Source organism: Bombus pyrosoma, linkage group LG15, assembly GCF_014825855.1.
Source record: "Bombus pyrosoma isolate SC7728 linkage group LG15, ASM1482585v1, whole genome shotgun sequence".
Taxonomy (NCBI): domain Eukaryota; kingdom Metazoa; phylum Arthropoda; class Insecta; order Hymenoptera; family Apidae; genus Bombus; species Bombus pyrosoma.
In genome coordinates, this window is record NC_057784.1 from 6,928,111 (window position 1) to 6,947,824 (window position 19,714).

Consider the following 19,714-nt stretch of genomic DNA (forward strand, 5'->3'; position numbering starts at 1 on the left):
TTATGACTCAACCATTTGATCATTTGATACCATTTGATGAGAAACCACTTGATAAAAATACATATAAACCGATACTATCCATTCTTCGGCCGCTGTCTCTTCATAATCACGTTGTTCCACTCACGCCCTATCGATTCGATTCACCTCATCCCTATCAAAGCAATGCTGCGAAACAAGCAATAACCGCAACCATATTTATACCGACAGAGATAGTAAATAATAATTCGCTCGTCGCCTCGAACGCCTTCAAAGTGGAGGCAAATTAAATTGGTAAGACTCGGGGGAGGATCGGTATATTCACGCTTGGTGGCTTAATTGAATTTTTGCGGATCCTCCGCGAGTGTGTGCGGGGGCGTTCGGAAAGTCAGAAAACAGACGGCGTGGAACAAGGATCGTACGTCATTAGCTGCGATAAAAGTATTCTCTTAAGCCAAGCCACCACACCTCCTGTCGACAGCTCGCCGAGAGACGCGGAGAAACCCGCCGAGTCGTTCCTCGTGTACCTTTCCGTTTGAACCCTGCAATTTCGCGCGGACCAAGGATCGCGCGCTATCCTATCGATCCGTAATTACACGGCTATAACGACCTAGCACCTCGAAAAATAAGCCAGCCGGCTAAAGATCGAACAGGTATAACAAGGTCGAAAAGGGTAGATCCACTTGGTAATTTTGGCTGAAGTTGGTAGAAAAATTTCGCGCCAACCCCCGCAGCGCTCTATTTCGAGGCAGTTTATTTTCCAATGCGTACGATTTTGCGAAAATAACGAAGCTTCGTGAGTATTGGCGGTCGTTATTCTCAAACTCTGGATTCATAGTGAGAAAATGGCTTCTGATGTCCACGTGGATCAGACCAGTGGAAGAATGGTGGCTCTAAGATTCGATAAACACGATAGAACTGCGTTTATCTGAACTTGTTAGGAGACAGTTTATATAACTCGAGCTCAGTCACGTTCCTCGCTAGTTATTATTTTTCGTTTACATAATAGAAGCTCGTGTTCCGATACGTGGATCCAGTCGATAAAGATTCAGTTGATCGGACAGTAACTGAATTTCCGTCTCGATAAATGGAATTCTATCGTATGAGATCTTCCTTTTTTAACCTACGCGTTCTCCATTCAATTTCTACCATTATGGATCTCATCAATTTCGCGAAACTCGAATTAAACGCGAAATGCATAAAACTTCAATATGTTGAGAGCGTAGCAATATTTAATACCATTCCAGATGGTACCGTTAACGACAGTGAACTTGTGCCATTAAAGTTAGTGAACTTATGTTGAAAATTGTTCTGCTCTAACGAAAGTGTCTTCCAGTCCTTCTCTTCCATTACATACTTCATCAACTTCATGGGACCAGTTTGTGGCTGAAGTACAAGGTAGCGAAATAAGGTAAAAAATTAATATATGTATCAAATGTCTTACAGCGATTAATACGTAAATACGTGTAACTAATCGCCTACTATATCATGTCGCTAACCATGATACATGATAACGATGAGCAATGTAGAATCCTGAATTACAAGCTTTCCATTCCACAGAAAATCTCTCGTATTGCATATTACAACTTTCAACAACTAAATTCAGATTTACTCTTCTTAAATAATATCTTAAACCTGTTCCCCTCGCTTCTTATTCAGCTAAATTCCTTCCAAATTTTGAGATACTTTATCCATGAGGAACGATGGAACATACAAAAAGCAGTACGATTACTAAAACAAAACGCAATAAAACTTCGTTTATCCGACACGGTCGACGGACAAGACGCTTCGGATAACTGGACCAGTCTGATAATCTCGGATAATAAGAGTCCGCTAGTTCTTCCTCCCTTCGCTGTTTATCATTCGCATAATCGGAGTTAATTTCCATATAACTGGATTTTCCTAAGCTGAAATTTGTAAATAAGGCAAGAATCTTTATTCGCATAAGCGCGTATGGGTCGTCGCGTAGCCTGGTATCGGTTAATAAATGTCCAAAACCATAGTCGATAAATCGGGCATTGTGATGACATCAGTTCGGATAAATGGAGTTCCACTGTATTTAAAAATTATTTATATTTCAATATAGTCTATTGAAACATAATTTTCAATAAGAAACGTAGTTCCGTAGAGAACAGCAGAGTTAAAATAAAATCTCTTTGTTTTTACCCAAAGGTTCTCCACTCGTTCCCAAGCTTTACAGGTCTTATCAACTTTGCGAAACCAGTTGGCAAACGGAGTACAGCAAGGCGAAGCGAACCAGTTGGTTCGACTTCGCGAATCAACGGAACACGATGTTCGCGGTGCTCCAGGGACTCTCTTCCTCGAGTCCGCGAGCAACCACAACGACAGATTTATAAACGGTGTATATACGAGAACTCGACGAGAGCACGGAGCCTGCACCGATCTATGTACTCAATAAGTCTTCGAGGGTCGAACCGAGAGGATAGGCACGTCGACGACATGTTAAAGTTCCCTCGTACGTTTCGCGAAGTAACGAAGAAATTTATGAAACGAAGTACGTATCCTCCAGCTTACACGCATACATTCGTACAGATACATATATTTCTACGTTTATAACTTGGTGGACGATTGTACGAGCATAGAATTTAATGACGTTTCCTGTACATCGCGCGACCATTAATTATCGTTATTACGTGTTTAACGCGAGTTTTTCCAGTTTCACTGGAGACCGGTGTAAAACACAGAGAAACGAAACCAACTTCCTCCCTTTGGTTTCACCACTCTGTAAATTCTCTCTTAACCGCGAAGTACATATACGTACAAGTGATCTTCTTCTCGTTTAGGAGTTATCGCTTCTCGTTAATCTGCAATTAACCCTTTCGTTGGGAAAATCATAGGTATGCAGTATATGGCCCGCATTTATGTCATAGAACCGAAACACAAAATTACACGCATTGTTAATACATCATTTTCTTACCTACGTACCTGATAGAAATTTCGCAAAGGTATTCAACTTAGATAATGCACGCACAACGTAGAATTACATGACCAATCCGAAAATCCAAAACGTACGCAGTGCCTAAATTCTCGAGTACTACGATTCAAGGCCACACGTGAAAAACATAACAAACCACATTTCTCGTCTTTCATAAGAGAACAATTTCAAGGATCTCTATCATCTTATCGATCAATTATACATCGAAACTCTTTTTCCATCTGATTTTGGAATTAAATATATACTTTTGTCAGCTGTTCAAACATCTAAAAAATATTAATACTTGACTATACTGCAGATATTTAGGCAATTTGATTTTTTTCTATTCTATCTATCTATCGAATCTATTTCACGTGAAAATACTCTTCAGTCATCGAGCGATATAAAGTTCAGAGAATCAAGAAAGATGGATATGCTTCTTTGTTGCGATCTTCAGTTGTCTGGCGTTTCAGTGAATTTGTTTAACGATATGCATTATCGTGCACCGTGCAGCGCATAACGCCTTATTTACGAGCGCGTCTGCGATTTAACTTCGATAAAGGCTCCGTTGACGCGTTCAATTCAGCCGGTGTGCACGCGAACGATGCCAACCATATTCACCTCTGTCCCCTCGGCGACACAGTCCCGCAACAATGCGACACGAGGGGAGGAGAGGCCAGCCACGCGCGTTTTGCACTCTCGCGCGTGTACACTGTACACGGATACTGGGATGTACAGGCGCCATAAATTTCCCGTTCACGGCGGTGAACTTCTTCGTATCTTGATACCACTTGTGTCTCGGGTTTCCCTCGGCTCTGAACTTTCGTCGACGGCTAGAGAGTTTAACACGTATTTTCGTTCGACACAAAGGTACAAATTGCGAACGGCTCGCAAATGTCAGCTCCAGCCACCAGGGTTCCCCGGCTAGAGCCGTGCACCGTGTGCCACTTCGCTCGTAGAGGCGTGTTTTACGGCACGAACGAGTCAGTAGTTTGGTTTTACTCCTTCGGCCACAGTGGTGTATACAACTTTTGTATCACTTCCATGTATTTCACGATTGTCAGACTGAAAATCATGTTGGTCTAAGCCATAATCTTGACAGTTTGAATTCAAATCACGTGTTCCAACCTTCAAAAACATCGTCCTTTTACTTTCTTCATTAATTCTATTTCGTAATTAATTAACTTTATCTTCTGCCGTGATTCGTTTTACATAGCAAGGATAAAAAATCTCACCATCTATCCTCTTCCTTCGACCAAACGGACAATTTTCTCGCGAATAAATATCTGCAGCCTTACACGCGCGTTTATTGGAGCAATGACGAGGGTACGGAGCAAAACGTGGCCAATACGCCTGAGACAGGAGCAGAGGATGCGCTCCGCTGCTCTTACCGTGCCGTGAATCGCTCTTTTTTACCTTGCCCCCTTTATACGTGGCAATCGTGCTCGTAATTACTATTTTCTTACGTGCGCCGGCTTTTATCTACCGTGAATCTATCTATAGATCGGTGTACACTGCACCGACAGGCGGATGCCATCGCCACTTCGCTTCTGCGTCTGTAAACCGTGCTTTATCCGCGTGATGTTCCCTCCGGAGTGACTTAATCGTTTCTCTGCCCTCTTTCTTTCGTTCTTGCGCCCCGAGCATTGTGCAATCAATCAGTTCGTTATCGCAGCGCGTTAATTGGTCGGACATTGCGTGAAAATTACATTTGTAAGTTATATTGGATGTTTAATGATATAGAGGGTGATTTAATTGAACCCTTGAAATATAGACGATCAAGGCTGGTGGCTGAGCCGAGAGATTTTAATTATGTACAGCATGCAGATGTTTATTCATTTATGAAAAACTCCAACGTGCAAGAATGTTAATAATATGTGAGTATACGTTGAAATTATTACCGAGATTTTATTCGCATTGTTATTGAATTTCTGAAACATAATAGACCTTGAGAAAATTTCGACAGCGAATAACAACGCTTTCAGCTCGCTTCTGTTGCCGCAGAAATTGCGACACGGAGATTTCGAGATTTTTTGCAAATGACACAAAGCTTAAATAACAAAAGATTGCTGAATGTGGAGAAGGATATCAACTTTATTGAGTGGAAGGTTTATTGGCCAAATCGGTTAGCTCCGCGAAACAAGAAATAAAGAAAATTGATGAGATTGTATCGGATGAGCATTGATCAAGTACTTTGGCACTAAAATTTCAAAGATCTCAAAAAGTGGCCTGCGATCGACACAAATATTAGATATTAACCTACATCTCTCTCTCTCTCTCTCTCTCTCTCTTCTTCCTCCTTTCATAGTAATAAAAATCTATCCTCCGATGATTCAAAGAAATGAAACAAGTAAAGAAACCTACATATCTCTAAAAATTACTATAAGAAATGCTATTATGATTCGTTTATACCAGTAAAAAGTTCTAAAGAACATATAATGATCAAATAAACGTCCGAAAGAACGAGCAAACAATTATATTCCACATGGAACTCTCATTAACGCGGCTCACGTGGAGCGTCGATTTCTTTTTCCTCCTCATCATCGTACAAAGACCTGCATACACAATATGGCTGGCGCGCGCGTTTTATTCGCTCGCTCTATCATCCTGTTTGGTTATTCATATTTGTTACTTCAGGGTTCGACCCAGTCATATGAATCAAGATGCACGAACGAGGCTTCAGGCCGTGAATTCATCTACGATAATAAATCGTCGCGAATCGCTGATTCACTCTTTATATGCTCATTTATGCGCGCGCGCGTTCGCTCGTTTGACCACGTTTCTCGAAATAGACACGCGCGTGTGCGTGTGGTAAAATTTGTTTCTTGCTGTGGCAAACAAAAATCCACGGTTGCTGAACCCTCGTGCATCCGTTTGTAAAATATTGAAACAACTGGCTGAATATTTACGAGCGTTCTTTCTTCGATAACGCGGCCGCACGAACGAGGAATTCAATGGCGAGATGGGGTCGGAAAGATTTTTAATTGTTGGAATTGATTCAATGGCAGGGAATAGAGATCTTTTGTCTTTCCGCCAGCTAAATCGAGATGGAACGTAAGTGCGTTGTTCGTTAGTATTAATAGCTAATTTCGAGCGCATTCTCGGCTTTTTTTACTCACAATATTATATATGTTAAATACTTTTGAAACAAATGTCGTTACATCCGTTCGTAAAACATTTACGATCTAACGGGTGGTCCGAGACTTCTGCATAGTTTTAAGTTCTATACGCCTTTAACGTTGATAGGTTTGGTAAGTTTAAATTAAATTTGGGCAAGTGAACAAATGCAGAACTTTTAACGTCAAGTATAGAAGACGAGAGTATTAAAGTGATTTAGTTTGAGCAATATTGGTTTTTCCAGGAAGGAGTAGAAATTATGGAACAGCTTAATCTAGGGATGGAAAATTTCAGATGCTAGGAGAGCAGAGTATCGAACGTTCTAATATAAACTTGCAAGAGATGAATGCCTCCATGTAGAAGCGAGAAACGTTGAACACTTTATAGAAATGGAAAATTTTGAATTTGTTGGAACGCATGTAGAGGAGAAAATTTATCGAATGTACAAGTTTGTTAATAACCTCCGGAGGTTATTAATATTCTTACGTAAAAGTGAAGAACACTTTAACGAGGAAGTGGAAGATTTTATTCCAATAGTCTAAAGCATAAGATTATGTATTATTTATAGGTATCGGATGTTCTAGTATAAAATTGGAGTACATAGACTATTTATATTCCTTGGTATAATTGAACGCTCCAATATATATACAAGTGGAAGATTTCAAATGCACGAACGCAGAAGAGACTGTCGAACGCTCCAATCCTTCGTGGACAAACTAGATCGTTCGTAGATCTAAGCTTATCCTCTTCTATTACTCTACTTTTAAAAATTTTAAAAAGATCTCATATTATTTATCAATATCTATACTACATTATACGATCGTTCTTATTATGTATATATATATTAAATCCTTTTAAATAAAAATAAAAATTCAAAGGTGAAATTTATTATTATTTTGCATCTAAGGAAATATAGAACGATTATTATGATATAGTTAGAAACTTCATGCGTTCATAGAAGCGAAGAACATTAACCATATCATATAAAACAAGAAACTATTAAACGCTACATGTATCACGCATGTAGAAAATTTATACAAATCCACAGAACTTAGAACGCTATAACGTAGAATCGGAAGATACTAAAATACTCTAATGCATAAATGAAGAACATTAAATCCTCTGATGTAAAATTAAAGAATATCGAGCGCTCTATCAGAGAGTTAACAAACATCGAGCATTGCAATGTAACATTACGAAATATTAAATATCCTAATATAAGGACGAAGAACGTCAAACGTCACGATGTAAAATTGAGAAAACATTAAATCGTTCGCTGTACGAGCACTAAACTATCCGATTTGTAGAGTAGCAGCTCCATCATGGGAAATGGAGAATATTAAGTTCCATATTGTAAAACTAGGGGTTATTAGATGTCTCTATATAAAACTGAAGAATATCGAAGTATCTGCTGTTAAACAAGATAAAATACGACAGAGTCGGATAAGCGGAATAAAATAACGATTACGACGTAACGTAAAAGACAAGAAAGGCGACGCGTGACGTTTTTTCAACTCCCGTCTGGTCCATACTTTTTAACGAGCTGGTAATAAAGTGAGCCATTCAGCCGAAATGAATTTATGTATACTTCACGCGACATGGAAATGTGCACCGGCTTCCAATTGCCACTTCAATAGGCGTTAACGCAGATAAATGGCCCCCAACCGCAATCATCGACGTTCTTCGTGGCTTCCATCAGCTTTTCTATTAATGTATTCTATAAAATCGTATCGTTGCCGATTTACCGCGAAACTCTTAGCCACCCTTGTTGCCTACCGCAATTTATTGATCCTATAAATATCCAAAAGCGATTGTCTTACGGAAATAGGATTTAAAATATGTCGTCAATCTTCTGCTAAATGTGAATCTATTTTTAGTTTGTCTGGCGAATCTTAAATATTTTGGTTTATTTGAATTTGTAAGAATTTCGTGATCTAAAGAACTGTATAATCTAACACGTACTGTACACGTTGAACAAAAATTATTTGATTAGATATCAATCAGATATTTATATTTTCTCAATCGATACTACACCTTCCATTCATGATCAGTCAAGAGCTATTTCCATAAAGTGAAAGCGTCTCAGGTTCCACCTGGTCCAATAGAAATAAAATAACTAAGTTTACGTTATCTAGAATAAATACGAATAAATATGAAGTATTAGCACGAGTATTCTACTTTGTACATTTTACGTATTTTCTGCTTTTGCGCTTCCAAATTTCCTACAGATGCATATATATCAGCGGTATATTAATCAGTTCGAAAGGAAGACCACCATTTCATACTTTGAAATAGAAAGAATCGAACATTAGCGTGCAAGGAAGATAATTTCACTTGTGACTCATATTCTCAATCTCTTGGACATAATAATTTAGGGTACGTCATATTTATATTTGGAGGAACGAAAATCGATCAATCTGAAATTGATCTGTCCTCTGTAACTTTCAATTTCATGATTACAGGAATTTCTGGTTAACTCCGCTGCACTCTTTCACTCATTCTCGACCCAATAACGTATATCTTTCTAACCTTAAGGAGTATCTTAACCTTGAGCAAACTATGACAAAATTATTATTGTTACGCGTGACTTTTCATTTCGATTCTCTATTAAACGTCTTTCTAAAACATTGGACATCTTCTTTATTTGCCAAGACGAAAGCAACATTGAAATATCAAAATTCGAGGGTCGCAGCAGAGTTAAAAGATAACTCGCTCAATAAGTTCGCTGTTATGGAAAGATTCATCGTGTGGAATCTCAAAACCAAGCAAAGCTAACTGGTCGTTACTCAATTATATGAAATCCAATTAACTTCGCTGCCAGTCCCCTTGTGCGTGAAATAATCTTCAAACGCTAGCGAAATAAAAACATTATCCAGTGGCCTAACAAGGTGGAACGGAAGAATTGGTCGCCACCTGACGAAGGAACACAACCGATTCGATCCATGACGCGATTCGTTGTACCTTGCGTGGATGGTATGGAAACGTAGGCTCGCCGGAAGCCGATAAGGGAGGAAAAAGCACGTTCAGTGCGTAAAGTTGGCATCCAGGGTCGAACAAGGCGAGTATAGAGCGTGGCTCGGTAACATAACGGATGTATCGGATGTCCAGATCTCTCAACCTGCTGCCGCGCAGAATTTTTCGTGGCTCGCAACGACCCGCTGACCACTCTCCTCACTTGATATCCGATAACGTCCACGGAGGTCCTTATTATACCCAACAGGACACAGCCTCTCCTTCTCACGACTTTTACGGATTCTCTCCCGGACCCGGGAATATCCGCTTTCTGATCAAACGTTCGTTTGGCCACGAGAGTACGTCGAAGAGAAACGAACAAGGTATATACCGTATCGAGCGTAATTTTGAGACGAGAATAGAATATAAAGTATAAAGGTATATGGATTTTAGGTGTGAAGGATTTTAGGAAGAGGGAAGTGTCTGACAAACAGAGGATAATGAAAAGTGATTTTATAATCCTAAGAAACCCCAGAAAATAAGCTATTGTTCAAAGTTTCCGACGAAATTTGGTAAGTTGATGATTTATCGTTTACATTAAAGTAGGTAGAAAAGAATTAATTCTCACGATTGTCCCAAAATTCATTACAATTTAGATAATTCCACAAATCCTACGATCGATCATATAATCGCAGGATTTATTTTAACGCTCGATATCAAGTTCATCGTCCTCGTTAAATTACACGATAAACTCGTATACGCCTCTTTTTTCAATCATTTAACAAGCTTTCTTTTAAACGACTAAAAGTGTTGCATAGCATGTAATCAAGACTTGATGATATATAATTAATCGCGACCTCATTAACGAAAAACCAGCCGATACCAGTCGTGCAACTAAGAAATGCTACTTTGTTCTTCATTGTGAATTATCTGTTCCTGCTTGTTAAACGTCTATACTTTTATCATTGCCATGAACGTGTACTGATGTACTATTTGTTAAACCACCAATTATGAAAATTGATCTAACGGATCAATACGTATACATATATAATTGCCGGTTCTTAAACACTTTAGAATTAAAGGAAGTGATTATTCAGCCCAACAATCAAATTACCGAAGGAATTTTAAAAAATATAGTTAAAGGTAAAGTCAACAAAATTTTTTGACTTATACAAAGACAGAAAATCCTAGTTACTATTAAACTTAATTGCAACTTGATCGGCCTGTTTTAATTTTAAACGAATGAAATAAAAATTCAGATTTGTCTGAGTGACTATAGTTGAAGGTTCATGCCTCCTCGTTTATATTACCCTATCGTTCATTGTTTAATTCAACTTTATTCAAATTATACGCATCTCGATCACGATATCGGTTCTGTCGCTTATTAATAGGATTAATTCCAGGGGTCGGTGAACTACCCTTATTGCCTTCGTTTGATCGCTTTGTACGCATCGTACGACTGTCCGGCTAACTAATGCATCGTATTATACCGAAGACTATAGGTATTCATCTTAACGGCACTTTCATTCAATCCGTCGCCGCTGTATTAGATAGACGTGCAGAAATTACACGCTTTACACGACACAATATTAGTACTGCCCACTATAATTAATACCTCTTCGATACGCTTATATCCGTATAGTCTGTCACGTAAGTACTTTCCCATAATCATAGCACAATGATACATGTATTTCCTTGCCTTCAAGTTCGGCCAGATTGAATGATTAAATCAAGAATCCGATTGATACTATGGATAATAATAAAGTAACAGATCGTAGAGATACTCGAGGCTATTCTAATAATACAATGATAATTTAGTCGTTAATGATACATATTTGATCGAATGCTATTTTTATAATTTAGGCAAAGCTTATGTTTCCTAGTTTGACGACCTCCGACTTTACATGAATAAAAAAAGTTTATGATACTTAAGGTATGAGAAAAATTTTGTAATAAAGGCATCTACGAAATAAAAGAGGAAGAAATAATATTTAGAAGAAAAGCAAGGATTCTTGATGCTTGAATGGAAAAGAACTTTGACCTGATAAAATCTTATACAAACGTAGTTCTAATATATATCTATACAACATACGTTAACTAATATATATATATATATATATATATATATATATATATATATATATATATATATAATATAAGTTACTATATATATATATATTAGTATATATATTATTATATAACATATATATATATATATAAATATATTTGTACTATCGGAGAAAATCTCGATAAACTACAGGTAAAAAGTAATAAAAGTGCTAATGGACTAAGGAAAGAAGGGAGATCCGTATGAGTCATATACCTGTGGCCCTTTACAAGATTGGGTAATTGAAAAGGATGTACCTGACAATAAGTCAAGCGCATTTGTAAAATATAAGTAGGAGTACCAAAATTGTGGTACGAAGAATAAGCGTTAGTCAGTTGCCAGTGAGCTACGACTAGTTGCAGAAGCAAGAAAGCCCCGAGCAGTTGTAGATTAATCGTTACTCAGCTGTAAGCTGTAAATATTAAATTATAATTTGTAAGTTGTGTAAGTTGTGTAAGTTGTGTAAGTTGTGTAAATTGTGTAAGTTGTAAGTTGTTGCCGAGTTGTTACGAATTGTTAGTTGTAAATTGTTGTCGAGTTGTTACGAGTTGTTAGTTGTAAATTGTTGTCGAGTTGTTACGAATTGTTAGTTGTAAATTGTTGCCGAGTTGTTACGAGTTGTTAATTGTAAATTGTGAATTGAGTTGTGAATTATCAATTTAATCGTCTCAATTTTGTTGTTATATCACATTACTGCATTAAATTCACGTTAAATAACCATCGTTTCCTGTTTAAATCGTGATAAATAACTCCATAGAGATCACTAACCAGTGATTTCTATATATTTATATTTTCTTTCATTCTATATTTCTATTTGAAATCATATATATTTAATTCTTTGCACTCGAGAGGCGACCTCGGTCACCACGGCGTTCCATGCTGCGACTCCAGTGGCGAGCGAGAGGCAGTCCCTGCTTATGTTAGATTTCGACATCTTAAATTGATGAAAGTGCAATATTGGTTCGTAAATTGATTCCCTGGCTCTTTGTGTTCTTTGTTAGGAAGTGTAAAATGATAGACTTTAAAATGGAGATAAAATATTTAGTTCCATATGCCTCCGAAATTATGGTTCTGACGACGTCTCCAACGTTAGTTTAGATTCGACGATCATAGCAAAAGTATTATAATTTAGAAACTCTAAAAAAATGATTTTCGGAAGTGAAATTAGCTCAAATGAAGATGAACTTGATTTTGAACTGTAGAAAAATGAGATCAATTATATTCAAGAATGCATTGGTGAATGCTTTATAAATTATCATATAAAAAAGAATACAGAAATTAATATTACAAAATCATATTTTCAAAGATGTAAATATAGATAAATTATTAGAATATAATATTTTCGTAAGTTAATTTATATATAAAATCATTTTACGCTAGCTGTAAGACACGCGTCACATAAATCATGTGGAGTAGTTGCTACGCCCGACCGAAAAAGTTCTCGAGTGCAAAGGGTTAAAAGAAACTAATCGTATTTTGCTAATTGAATCCTGATATTAATCAGCTCGCTTCATACAGTTACTTCCTACGTTATGATTGACAGCGCCACTAAAGTTCGTGTTGCGCGCGACGAACTAAAGAATTGAGGTAAAAAATTTTTAGGTTACCTGATTTCCCGACTCTGGGGCCGCCGAGGACGACCACCCTGATCCTGTTCACGTTTGTCATCAGACGTGGATGTTAGGTGTCGTTCGAGCCGCGCTTGCACATCATATGCTGTCCGATTAACACTGTTCGTGTTACTTTTCACTCGACCTACAGTTTCTTTCGTTTCGACCGTATTAAAGTCCATTCACATCACACACATACACGAGAGAAGAATCGCGAATAAACGTTTACATATACGAACCCCGTCACTAAACGATTCTCGAAAAATATATTTTATCGAAAAATGTAAACGTTCACAGACAAAAATATCGTAACTAACCTTTATAGAAGTGACGCGAATATTTCTTTCGAATACATTCACATCGAGTCAACGATATTCAAACGACAACAAAACCTCTAAAGAGTGGTTGTTTGATTTGTTCCTCGGTTCTTCTGTCTCTACACGAAGTTTCTATTTACTCACATTGCAAAGCAACCGGTGACACTCGGTCTCTTGTAGCGCATCCACTAATCACGTTCAAACTGTAGGGACAACTTCACATAGCGGTTGAAAACGCGGCATTCATTCCAAGCACGCGCTCCCCAATGGCGCGATAAACGGCGTTGAGTAAGAGCCACCTTTTTAGACCCGACGACACATCGATCTTTCGAAATGTCGCTCTCAGATGTGATTCACTGGCTCGACCGTCGCAATCTTCTCGCGAACAAGTCGGCACCAAGTGTCTCGAATTGTGACAGCCAATTTAAACGAGCGTGCAACCGCGAAACCGAGACTCGCCGTATATTATCGACCGAACAACAGGTAAAACACGATCTTCGAACTTTGTCCACTTATCACCGTTTGCGAACTTCCAGAATTGTACACCGTATGTCGCCACGGGCATATCTCGAATTTTGAAATTTTTTCTCTTTCGCGCTCACTAAAAAGGCGCCACTATAATTCGTGCCCGTCGAGAGTTTCACACTGGTCGCTTGGTCATCAAAAAATGCCACTTTCTGTCCGTCGATTTCTCGCTCCTTCGATTTCTCTTTTTTCCTTTCGAAAACTTCACTTTCCACGGTCGCCACGATTCGACTGCATCCTTTGGACCACGGCGATAATAATATCGGAGGATGTGCAGGTTCTGGTCACGCCGCGGACAAACATGCGGGCTAGTGCGCCGACACGCTGCGAATAATAACAGAAGAAACGATTCAAGAAATGCTGTCTTGCTAGTTCCATTTATAACGGGTCGACGGCCTCCCTCCTCATCTTCTCTTCTCGCTTGGCGCCGCCAACGTCGGCCTCTCGTCCGGATTACGAAAAAAGGCTAGAAGGCGCGCGCGCGCGCGCCACTGCTACAACGGAGTAACACTCGCGCTCCCTCGGACGGGCAGACGAATACTGGAAGCGAGAGGCGCGCAGAACTAGACTTCAAGCACCGCCCACGTGCTCTCCTGCAATTCCTGCGTCGCGCCGCTCGAATTTCTTTTTCTTCTTTTTTTTTCTTTCATCGAATTTTTCCGGTACGCGTCTTTCTTTCTCTTTCTTTTTCTGTCTTCCGCTTTTTACTTTTTCTATATCGAACGAAACCGCTGACAAATCACCGTTTCACACGCGAACACTGGTAAAAGTCGTGTTAGAATTTTACGGAACCTGGCGCGCATGAGAATCCGGCACGAATACTCGCGTATTTTCAGAACACGAGAGACATATCGCACGATCGTCGAATTATATTTTCACGAGAGTTACGAGATTTCGTGTCGGTCCCGTAAATGGTGTCGTGTATCAATTTATGTTTCGTTTCTTTGCCGGTTTAAGTCACGTAGATTAGATAACACTCTAGCATCCGTCGTACATCATACAACCGCGAAAATGAAATAACATATTGTTCTTTATGGCATATAACCTCGTCGCGAAATGAAATTCAAATATTCGGAAATACTACGCGTGAGTGTACTATATTTTGATATTTATTTATTGACGACCGGGAAATCGTGCGTGGTTTCACTTCTCGGCGTGTCCTTTACAGATAACCCGTACACCGACCGAGCTCATTTGCAGGTTAAATATTTTATCGCTGATAGCTACTATATGATGCCCGTCCGATGACAGATGCGCACAGTCTTACACGCTGCAGGCGTACTCCAAGCGAGAAGAAGTTTGTATTCAAACGAAAGCGCTATCTTGAATTACATTTTCAGACCATAAATCAAGCGTAATGGACTCCCATTAAATTCCCTATCGACGCGACCTCCAGAAGGCCGAGCACGATATGTAAATATTAAACAGTGAACAGATGTTACTCGTGTTTGCCAGCTTTCGATAATACCATCTGATACGATTCTACGTAAAAAGATACGAAACGTAAGAGTATTCGCATGAATAAATACCTGGTATTCCACTTGTGACAATAATTTCACTTGATGAATAATTTCACGATTTGATTGGCTGTTATGTGGTCTACCGTTGGTCGTGTACGTTTGATACTGTTTACCGTAATAATACGCGACGAAACGAGGCGAAATTCACTTATGAGAATATGTATACGCGAACGAGAGCGAGCGAACACGCGATACGCATAAACACCTCTACACCGAACTCACCGAGCGCTCGCCGGCGAATGCTCGAGTCTGAGCGCTTCGCACTGTCTAATATGCACTCTCCAGCGTGCCCACTGCACACCTCGGCCACGGCATGGCGTACCGCTCCACGCTACAAGATGACTGCCGTGTTAACAGGTAAGCGGAGCGGACTGCCGGAGACCGATGCGCGAGCGCTAGTATGCAAGCGCGTGTCCGCCAGTACAGGTAACTACGCAGGCGCTCGCTCGTATAACTATAGCAAATTTTTTGCTTCCAATTATCACGCTCACGTTATCAATTTGGATGGATGCGACTTCTTATCGAAAATAGCCTGAAATAGAATTCGCGTTATTATCGCTACTATTTTAGGGTAAAGTATATTATCAGAATATATACAGTGGCTACAAAATATACCTGCACGTACACAATTGCATTTGTTATAGTATTTACATACTAATTAATTTAGTCCAAATATATTAAATTTCGTATTATTTAGTAGTTCTACTCCGAAAGTTTGATATTGAAGAAATGAAACGTAGAGCGTAAGAAAGAAACGCTTCATTGAAAAATAAGGTTATGTGCAAGTATTTTTTGCAGTCACTAACTTTCAAGATGTACCTTCAAATTGCTAGTAATTGAGAATGTTTCTCTGTAACCTATATAATCCATCATAAAAGTTTCGTACACTTAAATCGTTTTGAATTGAACAAAAACGTATTTCACGTGGATAAAAGTTCTAAGACTAAATGATACTGAGTAATTTACTATCTGTCTATTAAACTACTTGTATTAGGTTTTTAAACTAATGGAACATTAAAGTACCAAATGGTACCTAATGTTAAGTAGGTACCGAATGATTGAATGAACGCACCCATACGTTGCAGTACATATATTCATCTAATTCATCGGTGATCTTTCGTTGGAAATGCATCATAAAGAAGATTTCCTGTCTTATCGATTGAGCCTAATATGTGAACATACCTAGTAGATAAACTATACATCTATATGAAACTAAGAATTTAGTATGTGTGTATCCATGGTAACGCAACTAATTAGGTTCTAACAGAAATATATTTTTTCCAATGATCAGTATCCTGTCTGGTATCATGATCGAGACTAATGCGGACGTTACTTGCAATGCGAAATCCGGACAAAAATCTTTGCTCGAAAGATATGATATACCGGTCGAGCATCTTTCGTATGAATACATTTCCGAATGTGCGGGCGCAAAAAAGTTGGAGCGCATAGTAACTATACTGCGGTAAGTAGAAATTATAAATCGGCGGCGTTTTCAAAAATCGTCTCCTTAATAAACTTTTATCTGTATACTTAATTTTCAATGTTTTTAGTTTCAAATACGTTTTTATATATAAATTTTAGTAACAAAAAATTTTTTTTATTTTTTATTGATAGTTCCGGTGAAGAAGGACACTATCCAGATTTACTGAAGCATGCGGAGGAACGCTTGAGCGTTATTAAGCCAACTAGTATAATATTAAGAAAGTCTGAACCCATTCTTAAACGCAATATGTTAGAACCAAATGAATATAAGGAAATTGATAAAGATATTAAGAATTGGATGTCTGAAATGCAGATTCGAGAAAGGGACTTAGAAGAAGGGAAAACTACAATATTAGATCTTCTCCTCGCGCCGGATATCCGACAATTTAAAGAGCAATCTGTAAAGGTATGTATATTTAATTATTTGTACTAAGATCAACGCGTAATTTCACTTAAAAATATTTTCATCCTGTTTTTCTAATTCAATTAGAAAAATTCTGTAAGAAACTCGAGAAGTGCTAAAAGCAGACAGATTGCTTCGTGTGATTACGCTGCTTGGGATAAATATGACGTTGACACTGAATTGAATAAAATGGATATACAAGATGAACAACAAAAGGTTGAAGCGAAAAGATTACAGCAGAAACAGAACGAAATAATTGAGAAAAATAAATTGAAAAAACATAGTATTATTAATAAAGGTATGTTCACGAAACTACTTATCTTATATAAAATAATCCTCTAATTATTTAAAATATTGCATTGAAATAATAAAATGAGAAAATATGGTATTATTAGCTGCACTGACAGGAACCGAATTGGACGTGATGGCAAAACAGGAAAAGGAAAAAGGAAACGAGGCTTTCAGAGCTGGAGATTACGAGGAAGCGTTGGAGCATTACAATACTAGCATAAAAATGAATTCAAACATAATTACGTACAACAATCGCGCGATAACGTGTAAGAAAATTTATTTCATTCATTTCGTTAAAAAAAAAAAAATTTCGGTCAAATACGATTATATTTTTTCAGACATTAAACTTCAGCGGTACGAAGATGCTCTTAATGACTGTAACATAGTACTTAGCATAGAACATACGAATATTAAAGCCCTTCTTCGTCGAGCTGTAAGTTTAGAACATTTTGGAAAGTTATCTCAGGTATTCAAATATATCCACTAATTTTTTCCTTGGTTATAAAAGCTTGTATTAAATAAAAATATGTATAATTATTAGGCATTGGCAGACTACGAAGCTGCTTTGAAATTAGCACCAAACGATATAATGGCGATTATCGGCGTAAAAAGATTAAGGAAACCATGTAACTCTAAAACAGTAAGGTAAGATAAAGAAACATATTTAATTATAAGAACCCAAAAATCTATTTAATTCTGATATTTTTTAGAATGACTATCACAGAAGAACAAATAGAAGACACAAATAAAAGATCACATGAAAGGTCAAATGAAATCGAAGAAACTAGAAATTATATTTCGCAACCTGACTCGAGTTTCAATTTAGAGAATCACATATGTTTTTGCGACAAGGCGCCGGGTCCGTCGCATTGTTTAAGGCCAAGACCACATATTAAAGCTGAGTATTGTTTTGAGGACGATAAAGGGACGACAACAATTAAAACTTCAAAGAAATCTAATAGTGCTCAAAAAATTATTAATTTGAACACTGTACCGACCAAAAACTATGTTTCTTTTCCTAACAATTTTTCTTTCAATATACCTAAAGAGACTCAAGAAAAGAGTAATCCTGTTTTTGGTACAAAACAGAAATCAATTTTTTCTTTCACAAGACCTCCTGCACGAACTAGTTCAGTTATTATTGAGGAATTACCTAATGAGCCTAGTAACAATCAGTACGCGAATGTTAGAATTAAGCCGAACAAAACGGTTGCAAATAAGAATACAGAAGTCACGAACAAAAGTGAAACGAACGATGACAAACAAGTAGAAGTGCCGAATGCTAAAAATTTGAATAAAAGTAACGAACAAAGTGGTAATTCGAACAAGAAATGTAACAAGATATCACCTGGGAAGGTAAAAGTGGCGGATAAATATAAAAATAAAACTAGTAAACCGGAAAAATATATTCCGAAGGTATAAAACTAATAACGAAAAAAATTTTGTAGTTAACGTAAATTTATTTTCAGGATTTTGGAAAAATCGAGAATGGATACGAATTTATGCGCATATGGCGGTCATTGAAAAATGATACTGACTTAGAAGTATACGCTCAATTACTGAGATCACTAGACGTCAATAAATTAAATTCAAGTTCGTATCCTAATAAAATGTACCAAGTTTATAGAATTTTTTGCTATAAAAAATATTTTAGTTTTAGGCAATGAAATGGATGGAGATATGTTCAGTACTATCTTACATTGTTTGGAACAGCACTTTTGCACTTCCTGTGACATGGAGCTACTGAGTAATTTTTTGAAATCATTTTGCCAAATGAAACGTTTTTCAATTGTGAATATGTTTATGAGCACGGAAGATAAACAAGGTATATTCGCAATGAAAATTTAATATTGTATACGAAGACATAATATTTATATCATTATTATGACACTTACTTTCGTTTTATAGTTATCAGAAACATACTCAATTTCCTAGAAGAACATGGAGCATCAGGAATTTCGTCACTGCGACAAATTTATTGCATCTAAGTATACTACGTGTATACGCAGTTTATGATATTTCGAATTTTACAGTGACATTTCTACCATGAATACCAACTTTATACGTTCTAATAATAATACATAAGAAAATACACTATGATACTTTTGTCTTCAATTTTATCAATAATTAGACATAGTTATAATAATTATTAGCGAATTATATTTCGCGATTAAATATAACATTATATGAACTATCAAAATTATTAATAAATTTGTATCTTAATTTGTGTATATGAAAATAAAAATATTTTTACTAAAACAAGTTACTAATTATTTCTACAAGTTGCGAGATATTTCTAATGCGCAGAGATCCACTTCGTTTTCTGTAAAATGTACACAAAATCAAAATAAAATCAAATATTAATACACTTATTGCGTTAGCAAAATTCTATTGGTGTATCCTTCCTTCGATTCTCTGTATCAATGGTTCCTACACGTTTTCGGGTATTAGACGATGGCGGCAGCACATATGCGCACCT

The 19,714-nt window shown here is 37.4% G+C and overlaps 2 protein-coding genes across 17 annotated transcripts in view; one reads left to right on the top strand and one right to left on the bottom strand.

The window, feature by feature from the left end:
- LOC122575640 (ras-related and estrogen-regulated growth inhibitor-like) overlaps positions 1 to 14,998 on the bottom strand; it is an 86,383-nt gene extending 71,385 nt beyond the window's left edge. The window contains exon 1 of the mRNA XM_043744914.1: positions 12,695 to 14,998. Within this exon, the coding sequence (XP_043600849.1) occupies positions 12,695 to 12,755 (61 nt within the window). The 5' untranslated portion in view covers positions 12,756 to 14,998. The remainder of the gene's footprint in view (positions 1 to 12,694) is intronic.
- On the top strand, positions 1,018 to 19,479 carry LOC122575638 (RNA polymerase II-associated protein 3). Of its 16 annotated transcripts, none has more exons than XM_043744899.1 (15): positions 1,018 to 1,387; positions 2,149 to 2,491; positions 4,686 to 8,404; positions 8,491 to 9,363; positions 9,434 to 9,552; positions 16,351 to 16,521; positions 16,674 to 16,947; positions 17,032 to 17,242; positions 17,340 to 17,501; positions 17,574 to 17,701; positions 17,777 to 17,880; positions 17,946 to 18,651; positions 18,705 to 18,828; positions 18,890 to 19,060; positions 19,144 to 19,463. In XM_043744899.1, the coding sequence occupies exons 6-15, from the start codon at positions 16,367 to 16,369 to the stop codon at positions 19,221 to 19,223; spliced, it is 2,115 nt and encodes a 704-aa protein (XP_043600834.1). In that variant the 5' UTR covers positions 1,018 to 1,387; positions 2,149 to 2,491; positions 4,686 to 8,404; positions 8,491 to 9,363; positions 9,434 to 9,552; positions 16,351 to 16,366; the 3' UTR covers positions 19,224 to 19,463. The 16 variants fall into 16 exon arrangements, with proteins under 16 accessions (XP_043600834.1, XP_043600838.1, XP_043600839.1 ...); XM_043744903.1 differs by having other exon boundaries at positions 4,686 to 6,162; positions 6,273 to 9,363; XM_043744904.1 differs by having other exon boundaries at positions 4,686 to 5,965; positions 6,273 to 9,363.
- Positions 19,480 to 19,714: the final 235 nt, after the last annotated feature.

Excerpts from the sequence above, each read along its gene's own strand:
- LOC122575638 (XM_043744897.1), top strand. The coding sequence starts at position 15,460 with ATGCAAGCGCGTGTCCGCCAGTACAG. Across the intron at positions 15,486-16,350 it reads GCGCGTGTCCGCCAGTACAG|TATCCTGTCTGGTATCATGA; the intron begins GTAACTACGCAG and ends TCCAATGATCAG. Across the intron at positions 16,948-17,031 it reads TTAAAGAGCAATCTGTAAAG|AAAAATTCTGTAAGAAACTC; the intron begins GTATGTATATTT and ends TAATTCAATTAG.